Source organism: Oncorhynchus masou, chromosome 30 (assembly GCF_036934945.1).
Source record: "Oncorhynchus masou masou isolate Uvic2021 chromosome 30, UVic_Omas_1.1, whole genome shotgun sequence".
Taxonomy (NCBI): domain Eukaryota; kingdom Metazoa; phylum Chordata; class Actinopteri; order Salmoniformes; family Salmonidae; genus Oncorhynchus; species Oncorhynchus masou.
This window is the reverse complement of record NC_088241.1, coordinates 25958559-25972580: the sequence shown is the minus strand read 5'-3', so window position 1 is coordinate 25972580 and position 14022 is coordinate 25958559. Positions and strand designations below refer to the sequence as shown.

The 14022-nt window shown below is 45.4% G+C and overlaps 2 protein-coding genes across 2 annotated transcripts; both read left to right on the top strand.

Annotated features, from left to right (window-relative positions):
• The first annotated feature begins 1264 nt into the window (after window positions 1-1264).
• On the top strand, window positions 1265-2988 carry LOC135523128 (uncharacterized). The gene is made up of 5 exons (XM_064949854.1): window positions 1265-1331; window positions 1730-1847; window positions 1930-1984; window positions 2193-2295; window positions 2384-2988. Exons 2-5 carry the CDS (start codon window positions 1738-1740, stop codon window positions 2737-2739), a joined length of 624 nt encoding a protein of 207 aa, XP_064805926.1. The 5' UTR covers window positions 1265-1331; window positions 1730-1737; the 3' UTR covers window positions 2740-2988.
• Window positions 2989-4023: 1035 nt separating this feature from the next.
• Window positions 4024-13296, top strand: LOC135522984 (centrosomal protein of 85 kDa-like). The gene is made up of 12 exons (XM_064949722.1): window positions 4024-4063; window positions 6857-7626; window positions 7867-8000; window positions 8486-8597; window positions 8726-8905; window positions 9114-9266; window positions 9467-9621; window positions 11246-11363; window positions 11515-11562; window positions 11680-11790; window positions 12113-12356; window positions 12849-13296. Exons 1-12 carry the CDS (start codon window positions 4024-4026, stop codon window positions 13010-13012), a joined length of 2229 nt encoding a protein of 742 aa, XP_064805794.1. The 3' UTR covers window positions 13013-13296.
• The last annotated feature ends 726 nt before the right edge of the window (window positions 13297-14022 follow it).

The following is a 14022-nucleotide window of genomic DNA, read 5'->3' as shown; positions in this document are numbered from 1 at the left end:
ATCCAGGTCTGGATTTTCTACTTATTAACCTAATGCAACATGAGATCAGCAATGACATTCAGCACTGTTTTCCTGGTGAGATGTATGAAGGAGTGTGGCCTGTGGGACAAAATAATGAATTAATAATAAATTAATCTGGAAATAATTCATAAAATAATAGATATATCCTGATACATATGTAAATCAGGATATATAAATGTATCAAGACAGTCGTGAAGAGGTCACGACAAAGCCTATCCCCCCTCAGGAAACTGAAAAGATTTGGCATGGGTCCTCAGATCCTCAAAAGATTCTACAGCTGCATCATCGAGAGCATCCTGACGGGTTGCATAACTGCTCGGCCTCCGACCGCAAGGCACTACAGAGGGTAGTGCGTACGGCCCAGTACATCACTGGGGCTAAGCTGCCATCCAGGACCTCTACAACAGGCGGTGTCAGAGGAAGGCCCTAAAAATTGTCAACGACCCCAGCCACCCCAGTTATAGAATGTTCTCTCTACTACCGCACGGCAAGTGGTACCAGAGCGCCAAGTCTAGTACCAAAAGACTTCTCAACAGTTTTTACCCCCAAGCCATAAGACTCCTGAACAAGTAATCAAATGGCTACCCAGACTATTTGCTTTGCCCCCCCCCCCACCACCAACCTCTCTTTTATGCTGCTGCTACTCTTTGTTAATCATATATGCATAGTCACTTTAATCATACCTACATGTACATACTACCTCAATTAGCCCGACAAACCGGTGCCTGTATATAGCATCGCTACAGTTATTTTTCACTGTCTTTTTATTGTTGCTTTCATTTCTTTACTTATCTATTGTTCACTTAATACCTTTTTCTTTTACTTACAAATCACACTGTTGATTAGGGTCTGTAAGTAAGCATTTCACTGTAAAGGTCTACACCTGTTGTATTCAGCACACGTGTCAAATAAACTTTGATTTGATTTGAAATGGCATTTCATTACTCTCAATCATGATATTACTGTATGTCTTTGAGACTGGTCCAGTGGCATGGACAATCGTCTCATAAAGTGGAAAGCCCCTGTAGACATTCACCAGTGCTCACCGTTGTATCAACATTATGATATCAGATCAGTGCAGATGAGGAGAGCAAGAGGTTTTCGAGTATTGACTTTTTGAAATAGAGAAGCAGAGAACTTAGCTTCGCGGAAGTCACAGGTGAACCTTGCTGCTGTGCAATTAAAATAACAACCAAAGAGGTAGTGCTGAATTTCCCCAAACTTCTTTGCAGCTTCTATTTATTACAGCTGGTGGTCTGTCTTGGTCAGGCAAAGTGTTCCGTTCACAAGCTGGAAACAGACATCCAAGGGTAAGCACCCATTCTATAGATGTTCAACTTCTTTCTTAAGAGAAATTCTGAATGTGTGATTTAACCCTTGGCAAAGCCTGGCACAGAGGCTTCTTCTACACACTCTGAAGAAGGCATAGCAGCCAAAACACGTACGTATGTGCTTTTAATTATCCTTGTGGACATGACAAGATCATAAAGGCATTAACTTACCTCAAAAATGGGGAGTGACAATGGTATTTCTTCAAATATGAACATTTTATCACGAGTCATCCAAAGACTACCTTCAAAATGTTTTGTACACCTGTTTTTACCCAGGCAGCACCTGCCGCCTCTAATTCTATGATCGATTTGTTGTGCCATAAACTGAAACTTGGAACTAAGTGTGCTTTTCTTCTTCTTCTGTGTATGTGAGGAAGTCAATGCCATGGTTCTGGAGATTGTGTGGAGACTATTGTCACCAGTGCAGTGGAGCCTGTGTCTTCTATCCCTTCTGCTTCCCATGGTATCAATGATATGTGTGATCCGTTCAAAAAGGTAATACTTCTTCCTGTATTATGGCCCTTTATGAGCATTTTTTTTAGGTATTGCTGACATCCTGTCTGCATTCTTCCATTAGTAGAAAGACTTCCAGGTTGTCATTGGCTGAAATGGGACCAATCTCTGGTGAAAGGGTCAGTGTACAAAATACCTGGGAATGTCCCATTCACCTTACCAATTCATTTACATTACCATTAACTGTTGTTTGTGGATGTCCTGCTCCAGAAAATAGTAAATAAATAAAAACTTAATGTAAAGCTGGAATTCAAATGTATGGAATAATCGAACTGACCTGAAACCAATGGCTCCCTCTGCTGATACTTATATGATTGCTCATTGCAGCCCCCAGATTCAACTGAGGCCAAGACCTCAGAACTAAGGAAGAACGTCATTGGACCAGCATCCTCAAAAAGAATTTCAACCCAGTCCCAAAGAGAGCACAGAGGTCAGAGTCAGTTGTTCATCACACTTGGGAGTTGGACATGTTTCCCCACATCACACTCAGCTCACTGTTTATTTTTCTCTCTATGCAGGGTCTTTCCCAGGGCAGGATACCCCATGGCCGGTGAAGAAGGCTTTGAGGCAGTTGCCTCCCTTACCTGAGCTGGAGAAGAGCAGTGTCCGAAGACACAGCAGCTACACTGGGTCCGTAGTGTATGACGTTGTCGCCACAGAGGTTTGTAATCCATGGCCCACTACAGACAACAAGGCTTCTCAACAACAGACAGCAGACGGCAGCAAGCACCTGGAGGAGGTAGATGAAAAGGGGGAAGTTCCGTTCCCTGTCTATGCCAAAGTCAACAAAACCAAAGTTTGCTCGAACTCATCAAGACGTTCACCACTGTATGCCAAAGTGAACAAGACTAGCTCCCGGGCTGTGAAATCTTAACTACTGTTCTGCAGTGACTGATAAGTCAACACTGTGACCGACATGTCCTCCATATGCTAAATAGTCTACTATGCTTTATGCCAAACGTTTATTTGAGATAATTGCTTAACTCGTTTTGTTCTTTCTGAAATGTTTATATGCGTATGTCTTTCTTATGTTGTTTCTCAGGCCCGCAATGCTACAAAGGCACAGAAATGACTTCTGTTGTAATTTACTTGGGTCTCAAGACAATAAATGAAGTTTGTTTGCTCTATGTTAATTAATTCTACTGCACCATATACCAATTCTATCATAATCAGATCGAGACAAATGGAACGTTCCCATTCTATTTTAAAATGGACAGGACTCTGCAGTTGCAAGCAGCTTGTAGTGTTTGAGTCAAAACAGAGACGGTTAGCTAGCTAAACTCTAGAAGAGCAGCTGGCAGAGGAGAACGTATTCTCGACCCGAAATTACACATGTGCTAATCTCGGCACACTCAAGGAGTTCATTTTCAGGTATGGCAGAAAAAGGGTCCATGCTATTCTTCCGCCCTATTGAAGTTAACATTTTAAAATGTTTAAGATAAGGGGTAGGGTTTAGTGTATGCACGTCCCAAGGATCCTGGGTATTACTGACCGTGTTCGTTATGTAACGTTAACGTTATTTAGCTAGCCAATAGACCAATATCTAACTGGCATGAACTATCTAGGTAGATAGAAAGCGAGATCTGTGTGGCGAACTTAATCAGAGCGAGAATCAGCTGTTTTCCAGTCATTTGGACTAACGTCAACTGGAATATGGGATCTTCAGCTGATGTTGACACTGTGTTTCTGATACAACAATTCAGTTTAGACTCTCACACCCCTCCATTAAACCACTCAAACCCCCGTTATGTAATTTCGAGGTGCGTGTTCTTGCCAGCACAGTTGATCTGTCTGCCCAGAAATACTCACTGAAATTCCTGATGTTGCTGTGGCCCTACTTTGTAGCCTCTTGAGCAATTGCTGTGATATATAACAAGGGGAGGGAAGGGCTTGTGTTTTGTTCCTTCCTATACTTTTCTCTCACTGTTCTGCACATCACATTGCTCTAGGGCTAGAACCATTGTCCACTCAAGGAGCAGGTTCAGCAGGACACAACGTTTTGAAACGACCAGATATAAATATGTTATGTAGAACAAACATGCATCTCCAACATGTAGAACAAGGAGTCATGTTGGTTCTATTTATGGCATTTCTATCTGAATGTGGCCCAGAACTTCACACAGATACCCTTTATCACACTCTTTTCTTGACAGGTGGAATGACCACCTCACAGACATACCTGGAATCTAAGCTGACAGGTAAAGCTTCCCAGTCTAAACAGTTTGCGCCTATATTATGACATTTTGGTCTTTGGCAGGTCTTTTTCCGGCTGTTCGTGCACAAGTTTGGTAGCAAAAGTCTGCGCCCCTTCGTTGGTGATTGGTCAACAGTACTTCTCCAAGTGGGAGTGTTTGTCATTCAACCAGAGTACTAGTTTTCATGCAAAAAAAATAACTTGAGAAATACTGCATAACTAAGATGTCCTCGGCAAAAACGTCAAAATTAATGACAGTTTTCTTGATTTATCTTTATCCAACACTCTTAAACGCTAGGGTACCTGACCCCTTCCTACCATATCAATTTCAGAGCAGTCGATGTGAACGAAAAGGAGAAATCCACAGCAGCTTGCTGTTTTCTCTCTGCGACGGTTACGTTTGGAACAAGGGGTCGGAGGTCAGCATCCTCTATGTTGTTGTGTATAGCCTATTTATAGGCAGGGTGATGTGCTCATGATCCTTGGATGCTCAGGGGATTTACAGGGGTAGATTACATGCCTTTACCAGGTTGCTCTGCCAACCTAATTGGGGGTTAGGGGGGTGGAATGCTAGGACTGGATGGCTAAATGGAAACTCTGAACCCTTGCCCCCTTCATATTTGCTGAGTGATACATTTAATGCTTACAGATTAGCTGCATCCAATGGGGTTTATATTAGAACATAATTTGGGAAGTACTAGGACTGGAGGTGTATGTACTGTCCGTATGCCCGAGTGAAGGTGAGACTGGAGTGCTTTATTGGTATGTCTGTGTGTTTGCCTGTGTTAAGCCTATTTGTGAGTCTATAGTTTTTTTTCTAATAATTGGGGTGAGTCCATTAAACTATTGTAATAACGCCATGCCATCTGCATTCACAATTGAACACTAAAAGGAGAATTGCATTTAACGAGACACTTCTATTTGGGCCCAACTGTCAAGCAAGCTAGTGCCGCTGATACACCCGTGCTGTAACTGATAGGTGCTTAGCAACATGAGTCTTGACTCCTTCAACGCCCTTACTCCAGTCTAAACCATCAAAGGAAAGGGTCAGTGTAGTGTCAGAGTTCCAAGGTCACTCTGACAGGTCATCCTTCATAGGCACTGATGTGTTGTTTTTGGGGCCCTGGATGAAGTTGTTTGGTCTTTGAATGCACCTCATTGTATCCTACTTTCCAATTGTGTATTTCAGTGTGTGATATATTTATGTTTTGGTCACAGTTATTCCGGTACTGCTGGGGTAGCATATATTTGCCGAATTAGATTTTGAGTTAGCTTATAAACCATTACCTGCTGGAGAGTTAACTCTCAACTTCAATTCCACATAGGCTTAGTTTGATCTCCCTCTGTTTGGACTTGTCCTTGCCAGACACTCGTGAATCAGTCAAGCCTCGAGGGCACCTGAACATTTTTAATTTGAAGAATGTTTTCCATGTAAGAGCCTCTGTCTTTGCCAGTTCCTTCCCGTTGTGTGCTCACTAATTTGTTATTTCCCCCTGCCTTTTCTAAGCACGGCTCTGTCCGAAATGAGACACGTCATTTTGGGGGGAGTTTTTTTAGCCTCCCTCTCATTGTTTTTAGTCTCGCTTTTGGGGTGTACGCATGTGACGTGCATGGGACGATGGGAGAGGGCTATGTGCTTAAATAAGCAGCCAGCACAGATCACTCTGTAACCTGAGAGTGGGGCTATAAATACCCCTAACCTTTCCTGCCTGTGTCTGTTTGTGTGTGGAGGTTGCTCCGAGCTCTGTACAGGGCAGCCTGGCTTGGTTATTCTCTAGGACAATACTCCCTGCTGAACAAGGCCTTCCTGCCCGCGACATTACACTGCTGTCAGCCTAGAACCTTCGAGCCTCCAGAAAAAAAATGCATTGGAAGGAATTCTGCAACCGTCTATAACATCTTGCTGCTGCAGCTCACCGCTTCCGCTGGGCTGTTAAAAAAATGTCACGTCTAATAACACGTTTCTCCCAGTGCCAGGTGAGCAGTGCTCTGTCGGTTTCTCTTTAAATAGCTGTAATGAAGTAGGGCTTGTGTATGGGGTCTGCTGTTAGCTGTCACACAGGCCTAGTTGTTGTTTTTACTCGTTTTCAGTGCTTTAAATGCGGAGGTTTCTTAATTTGAAAACGGATGTGCCTAACGGTTTCCATTTCAAAATATAGCCATTATGACACAATCAAAATGAGTATCTTTGGTGTGTAGTCTAATGATCTGAGGTTAGGCTATTTGCCTGTCTGTTCTCGCATGTGGTAAGGAGACCGCAATGGGTTTCTTGGTTCGTGAATGAATGGTCTTTTCTGTCTGCAATGAATTCAAGCAAACACAACTGTCTTAAGATTTCTTTGAATTACACTGCCCTTTAAAGAAAGAAAAAAATGCATTGGAAAGGACCAGGGACGAACTCTAAGATGCATGTTCTAGTAACGACCTGTTGCTTTTAAGTTGGGTTGCTTAAGGTCTACTTACCAGGTCAGTCAGTACTAGTGGTGTCAACTGGGCCACACATTGACCCTAGTCACAGTGTGTAGTATGATTCACATCACCATCTGAAAATAGTGTGACTGGTGTTGGGTACGTACACCATACCAACTCCCTGTAAAGGAATATTAAGCCAGAGATTGTTTGGAGAAAGGAAGAGTTGTACTGTTTTCAAGGCCATTCACTGAATTCAATGCCACCTGAGTGACAGTTTTTGTTCACCACTTCCCAGTGAAAGCAAAGTACCTTTTATTGTTACTAAATGAATGCTGCTTCAAATTCGGACCCAACTCTAACGGTTCCTTTCTCTTACCCCACCCAGATTTCTGCAGTTCCAGCAACAGCCCCTCATTCCAGCCCATCGGCAGTCAGATTCCCATCCCCACTGCCCATGTCATGCCTTCCACGGCTGGACCACCGGCCTCCAATACCCAGCCCCGTTCTCAAGAAGATTCCCAGGCTTCTGCCGAGGCACACCGGCCCTCCTCGGGCTCCCGAACCTCCGGTGGAACCTCCAACTCGAAGTCGTCCTCCCTCTCCAAATCAGCCTCTTCGCCCAACCTGGATATGGCACAAGGCGGCGCGGGGCGAGTCGACCCCACCGGGCCCAAGCCGGACTGCCTGAGCCGCTGCCGCAGCCTGGTAAACAGACTAGACCACTCTCTGTTCCCCTCGGGGGACCACTCTTGCATGGATGAGGGCCAGAGGTTCAACATGCCCACAATGAACCAATCTGCTCTGCTGGCGGGCTACTGCCCCGACGTCCGACTCAGGCTCCAGATGACCAGCCTGGGGGAGATTCCAGAGGGAAGCAGGGAGGCCTACAGGGGTGCCATGGAGCACTCTTACAAGGCTCTCCCCGAGACATGGCCGGGGGTCCCCAGAGCTCCAGACCCCTACAGCCAGAGGAGCAGCCAGCCAGGTGGAACTGGGGCTGTGTCAGCAGGTGTGTACCCAAGCTCTCTGTATCTGCTGAGGGAGGCCAAGGCCTATGAACCCATGCTGCAGGAGAGATGCAGCAAGCTGCCCAGCTGGCAACAGCAGCACAAGCAGCAGCTGGAGAGTCTCCGCATGCAAATAGAGCAGATGCAGGTGAGCTGAGCAGTTGGACCAGAAAGCAGAAAGACGGACCCCATTTCACTCTGGATTACACATGTAGTTCTCAACATTAGACCTGCTCAAAATGCCCATGTCGGGACAATGGAATCACTTTTTTATGTGAGGAAAATGGTTGAATGTTGCCAAATTTAAAGAAGATGGCCTCCTCCTTGGTGATAAGGCTGTTCGGTATTCGTTATAGTTGAGTTGGGCATGTCCAATGTGTTTGCGCAGATGATGACTGCTGGGGTGGGCCAGTACCCTACTCTCTACTCCACCCCCCCCATGCCACCAGAGACCAGGAAGTGGGACGAGGTGATCAAAGCCAACGAGAGCATTCTGAAGGAGAAGGCGCTCGCCATAGAGAGGTACACACCTATTACCTCAGATTGAAAAGGTACCCAAACTCACTCCGGCGCTGCTTGAACAAAAGAATCAGGTGCGCGACTGTGCGGTAATCCCAAGAAAGTATTCCTCACCCCATGACACTTCAAGTGGTGACTATCCAGGAATATAAGGGAAAAAGTGCCTGCATAGAGCTGGGTTTTTTGGGGGGACAAACTGACTTATGTTCTGGCGTAGCACGCCTTCATCGGAGCCTTGGGTGTTGGGTAGGCTGAAAATGAGCTCTGATCCATGAAGACGCTCCTTTCAAGTGTCCTGGGGTAAGGGATATCTAATGCCCTACCCAGAAAAGCAAAATATTTTCTATACACTTACAGTGGGCTGTATCAGGGGAAGTGTGTGTGTGTGGTATCTGACCATGTAAGTCGCTCTGGATAAGAGCGTCTGCTAAATGACTTAAATGTAAATGTAATGTCACTGGGGTTTACTCTGGGCTGTGTTGTTGTAGACAGAAGCAGCAGATGTCTCAGCTGGAGCTGCGGGAGAGTGAGCTGCAGGTCCACGGAGCCCTGCTCGGCCGCGGCGCTCCTACTGGCGCCACGTGTCTGCTCCAACTGCAGGTGAGCTGAACACACTCGCACATTCTTTGGCATTTTTCATCTCTCTTATCCAGTGCCACACACATACTTCATGAGCTGATACCACACGGCCACGGATGACCTCGAAGTCTTTCCTGTGTGTCTTCCAGGAGGCTCAGAGGGAGAATGCCTTCCTACGGGCCCAGTTTGCAGAGCGAGGTGACTGCGCCGCCCTGGAGGAGGCAGAGCGCAGCCTCGGTGCCGTGGAGGCGGAGACGCGGCGTCTGAACGATGCGCTGAGGGAGACCAGCGAGAGGCACGCAGAGGAGATGAAGAAGCAGGAGGAGAGGGTGAGAACCTGAGCGCCGGGCCACAACATCACACTGCTACATTGATAGTCCAGTTGCTAATTATATAAGCTGATTCCCTTTTCGAATTACACAACGTGACAGTTATTTCATGTGACTTAATAACTGGGTGTGTGTGGTGTTGCAGTCGGGAAATGTTCTATTTTTTTTTTAAGTGACCGCTATTCCATACTTGACGTTGTGTGTGTAGATTCGCAGCCGGGACAAGCACATCAACAGCCTGAAGAAGAAGTGCCAGAAGGAGGCAGAGCAGAACCGAGAGAAGCAGCAGCGCGTCGAGACTCTGGAGTGCTACCTCGCTGACCTGCCCACAATGGAGGACTACCAGGGCCAGAACAAACAGGTCAAAATTGGCACAGACCGCATTACACACACATACCTTAATCTCACTCAATACAACTGCGTCCTACCTCGTCAAAATGACTGGGTGCTTCTACGGTCACGTCCCAGGTCGTCTTTTTATTGCTAACTGGCGTTCACTGTTTCAGGAATCACATTAATAAGATGTATAAATCTTCTGATATTCGTTGTGTGTGTTTTTAGCTGTCGGAGGTGGAGCAGCGGGCGTTCCAGCTGCAGGGCCGGGTCAGAGAGCTGGAGGTGTGTCTGGAGGAGGCTCCCTCACACACCCGGGAGAGGGACACCCAGCTGGAGGAGAAGAGACGCAGGGAGAGGGAGCTGCTCACCACTGTCATCAGGTACACAGCTATACACTCATTCGGACATGATCACATACCAGGTGTTGCCAAAAGTTGAGAATGACACACACATTAATTTTCACAAAGTCTGCTGCCTCAGTTTGTATGATGGCAATTTGCATAAACTTTTCATAACATTTTGGAGTAATCTGATGAATTGCAATTAATTGCAAAGTTCCTTTTTGCCATGCAAATTAACTGAATCCCCAAACAACATTTCCACTGCATTTCAGCCCTGCCACAAAAGGACCAGCTGACATGTCAGTGATTCTCTCGTTAACATAGGTGTGAGTGTTGACGAGGACAAGGCTGGAGATCACTCTGTCATGCTGATTGAGTTTGAATAACAGACTGGAAGCTTCAAAAGGAGGGTGGTGCTTGGAATCATTGTTCTTCCTCTGTCAACCATGGTTACCTGCAAGGAAACAAGTGCTTTGCACAAAAAGGGCTTCACAGGCAAGGATATTGCTGCCAGTAAGATTGCACCTAAATCAACCATTTATTGGATCATCAAGAACTTCAAGGAGAACGGTTCAATTGTTGTGAAGAAGGCTTCAGGGTGCCCAAGAAAGTCCAGCAAGCGCCAGGACCGTCTCCTAAAGTTGATTCAGCTGCGGGATCGGGGCACCACCAGTGCAGAGCTTTCTCAGGAATGGCAGCAGGCAGGTGTGAGTGCATCTGCACGCCCAGTGAGGCGAAGACTTTTGGAGGATGGCCTGGTGTCAAGAAGGGCAGCAAAGAAGCCACTTCTCTCCAGGAAAAATATCAGGGACATACTGATATTCTGCAAAAGGTACAGGGATTGGACTGCTGAGGACTGGGGTAAATACCTTTTCTCTGATGAATCCCCTTTCTGACTGTTTGGGGCATCCAGAAAAAAGCTTGTTCAGAGAAGACAAGGTGAGCGCTACCATCAGTCCTGTGTCATGCCAACAGTAAAGCATCCTGAGACTATTCATGTGTGGGGTTGTTTCTCAGCCAAGGGAGTGGGTTCACTCACAATTTTGCCTAAGAACACAGCCATGAATAAAGAATGGTACCAACACATCCTCTGAGAGCAACTTCTCCCATCCAAGAACAGTTTGGTGACGAACAATGCCTTTTTCTTGCACAAACAAAACCTCAATAATCAGGGTCCATGGCCATGAAACTCCCCAGACCTTAATCCCATTGAGAACTTGTGGTCAATCCTCAAGAGGCGAGTGGACAAACAAAAACCCACAAATTCGGACTATCTCCAAGTGTTTATTATGCAAGAATGGGCTGCCATCAGTCAGGATGTGGCATAGAAGTTCATTGACAGCATGCCAGGGCGGATTGCACAGGTCTTGAAAAAGAAGGGTCAACACTGCAAATATTGACTTTGCATCAACTTCATGTAATTGTCAATAAAAGCCTTTGACACTTATGAAATGCTTGTAATTATACGTCAGTATTCCATAGTAACATCTGACAGAAATATCTGACACTGAAGCAGCACACTTTGGAAATTAATATTTGTTTCATTCTAAAAACATTTGGCCACGACTGTACACACATACTCATTTTAACATGCATGCATACTCGTATAACCTACATTGTTTGTATAATGACCTGTTTTGGTTATTAGTTTTGTGTGTGTCAGTTTACAAGAGCGGGTGCAGGAGGGCCTGGAGGATGGGGCAAGGTTACCCTCCCTGGATGTGGAGAAACACAGAGGGGAGAACAGGAGCCTACGAGAGGAACAGCAGAGACTTAAAAAGGCCAGTCTTTTCATCTTGTTCCTTCTTTCTTGCCAACTATAGCTTTTACATTTGACATTTCACCGGTACATTACATTCTGGAATGTTGTGCTGCTTTTTGTGGTTGTCGTCTAGTGCTGGTTCTAAAACGTTCCATTCTCTCTTTCTCCAGGTCATAGAGAAGCAGCTGAGGATGACGACGAAACTGGGCACACAGATCGTAGTACGTGATACGAATTGAATCTGTTTACACCTTGGATGATATCTCTATTAGTAACCTATATGGTCTTACAAGCCATGCCTAACCCATATCCAACCGTGTGTGTGTGTGTGTGTGTGGACCCTGGAGGAGCAGGGGTCTCAGGAGGAGAGCGGCTCCCATGCTCTGAGAGAGGAGGTTTGTTCTAAAGAGCAGGGTTTGCTCCAGCTCCGCACAGCCATGAAGGAGGTGAGATGGTAGGACAGGACTACACCACTACTGGAAATAATAATCTGTTCCATGTTCTGAGTGGAATTGTCTTGAGAACCTCCAGAGCTCATGTTCTGTCCTAATGCATAAAATGATGAACTGGAAAACAGGTTAAATTTCAATACTTGTTCATTAAGCATGCACATAAGTATTGACATTGAACTGTCCATTTTTTATTTTACAAGCTGTAAAATAAGCTGTATCTCCAGCACCCAACTATTTTAGGTGTAGGAATAACTTTGAGTTGAATATGTTGCCTATTTCTGTCATTCCTAACGGTGTGTTTTCTGCGTATTCCCAGCTGTCGGCCCAGAACCAGGAACTAACGGAGCAGAACCTGACCCTCCATGAGCGTCTGGAGGACTCGGAAAAGGTGAACCTGGACCGGACGTCGTCCTCGCTGCGGCCGGCCGGGGCCCGCCTCACCCAGCGTCTCCACGGGGAGATGGCCTCATGCCTCTGCGACCTGCGCTCCCTCTGCAACGTCCTGACCCAGCGGTCACAGGGCCGAGACCCCAACCTCTCGCTGCTGCTTGGCGTTTCCTGTGAGTGATGATCACCGCGCCGCGACAGGTTTAGTAGCATTTTAAAGAACGAAAAAGGCTGCCGCTATTTTTCACTTAAACCTGAAACGCTTCTAATCAGTTGTAGCTTGAGCGATGGTACAAGTCAAAGATGAATGTTTGATCAATTTAAGTGTTGCAGCCACAGAATACCTCCAGCTATATACATGTGTAACATGGTTTTTCAAGTGTTGTAATACGTTGTCGTCATACTTCCAGGTCCGGTCACCTAATCCTGAAAATGTTTGGTGATTTAAGGGGTGTGTGTGTGTGTGTGTTATATATTATACACACTTATATTTGTGTTTTTTAGGATGAATTTACACCTGCCACATGCCTTATGTTTTTGTGCTGAAAACCATTTGCGCTACATTTTTGCCAATTGAAGACCGTTCAAAAATGAACCGGCTACATTCTGAGTGAAAAAATAAGTCACTATCATAGTGTGTAGTAACTGTTTCTTCTTCTTCCCAGCTCTCCGGCCCATGGCAGAGCAGGTGGAGGACTGGCTGAGTCCTGAGGTCCTCCAGAGGAAGTTGACTGAAGCCCAGCAGCTGCGTCGTGATGTGGAGGAGCTCCGCACCACAGTCTCAGACCGCTACGCCCAGGACATGGGAGAGAACTGCATTACCCAGTAGCCCCAGCTGCTAGCTTCTCTAAAACAGACTGAACCATCAGCCTAATGGGGTAAGGCTTCCATATTGGCCTTGCTTCTTCTACTCTCTTCATTGAGTATGAACTGGAATCTCATGTTGGCCCTTTGGGGAAGGAATCCTTGATCGGGGTCATGCATTTCAGTCAAAGGGCTTACGGTGGAAGAACTGTTCTCAAACCAGTGTGTTTTTTTTGTTTTTATAAATGTTTTACTGATACGTGTGTCTTTGTTGTCAAAGATGCCCTTCGCTCTTTTTATGACACACATAGATGGGGTTGTTATCTTTTTTCAATAAATAACACTTATTATTTAAATCTTCCCTCTGGGGAAATAATGTTGGATGTGGTTGACAATCAACTGAAAATATTTAATTCTGTTTTTTGAGTGATTCAACAGGGAATGTTACTAACCCACCATGATTTAAAATGGTACATTTGTAGCATTGAAGTCTGGCGTGTGGGTGGCTGTTAACAGTGGTAGGGCTAATACTGAAAAGACATTCTGTCAGCAGTATAACTGAGATATTGTTCAGAGACATCTGTCCCGTCTGTACAATAGCACAGTTAAAAAAAACAAATGTTTGCAGATATCTCTCTCGGGTAGTGGGCTTGCTTTGATGATCAATCTGTAGATCAAAACTGTTAAGGTTCTGCACTTTTGCTGTCGTCACCAGTTTTTTTGCTAGTTTCTTTCTCAAAACTTTACTTATTTTAGTGTTTCAAGCCAACAGAGCAACTCAATACATTCCTGAAACATTTCTTTGTGGGTTGTCCTCTAAGAAGAAGATATCTCACTCACAGCTAGTTTTGGGGATAACGGTCCGTGGCAATGAGGACTGAAGCCATTTTACACACTCCTTAACACTATTTGTGGTACTGGTTTGTTGGTAAGGGTCTATCTTACAGAGCAACATACTGTAATTTAACAGGTGATTCCCTGTGCCTACTTTGTCCTGATACACTGTGTTCACTTTGGTGCCCATATCTGCACTAG

Excerpts from the sequence above, each read along its gene's own strand:
- LOC135522984 (XM_064949722.1), top strand. The coding sequence starts at position 4,024 with ATGACCACCTCACAGACATACCTGGAATCTAAGCTGACAG. Across the intron at positions 9,267-9,466 it reads ACCAGGGCCAGAACAAACAG|CTGTCGGAGGTGGAGCAGCG; the intron begins GTCAAAATTGGC and ends GTGTGTTTTTAG. Across the intron at positions 9,622-11,245 it reads CTGCTCACCACTGTCATCAG|TTTACAAGAGCGGGTGCAGG; the intron begins GTACACAGCTAT and ends TGTGTGTGTCAG.
- LOC135523128 (XM_064949854.1), top strand. The coding sequence starts at position 1,738 with ATGGTTCTGGAGATTGTGTGGAGACTATTGTCACCAGTGCAGTGGAGC. Across the intron at positions 1,848-1,929 it reads TGTGTGATCCGTTCAAAAAG|TAGAAAGACTTCCAGGTTGT; the intron begins GTAATACTTCTT and ends TTCTTCCATTAG. Across the intron at positions 1,985-2,192 it reads GACCAATCTCTGGTGAAAGG|CCCCCAGATTCAACTGAGGC; the intron begins GTCAGTGTACAA and ends TGCTCATTGCAG.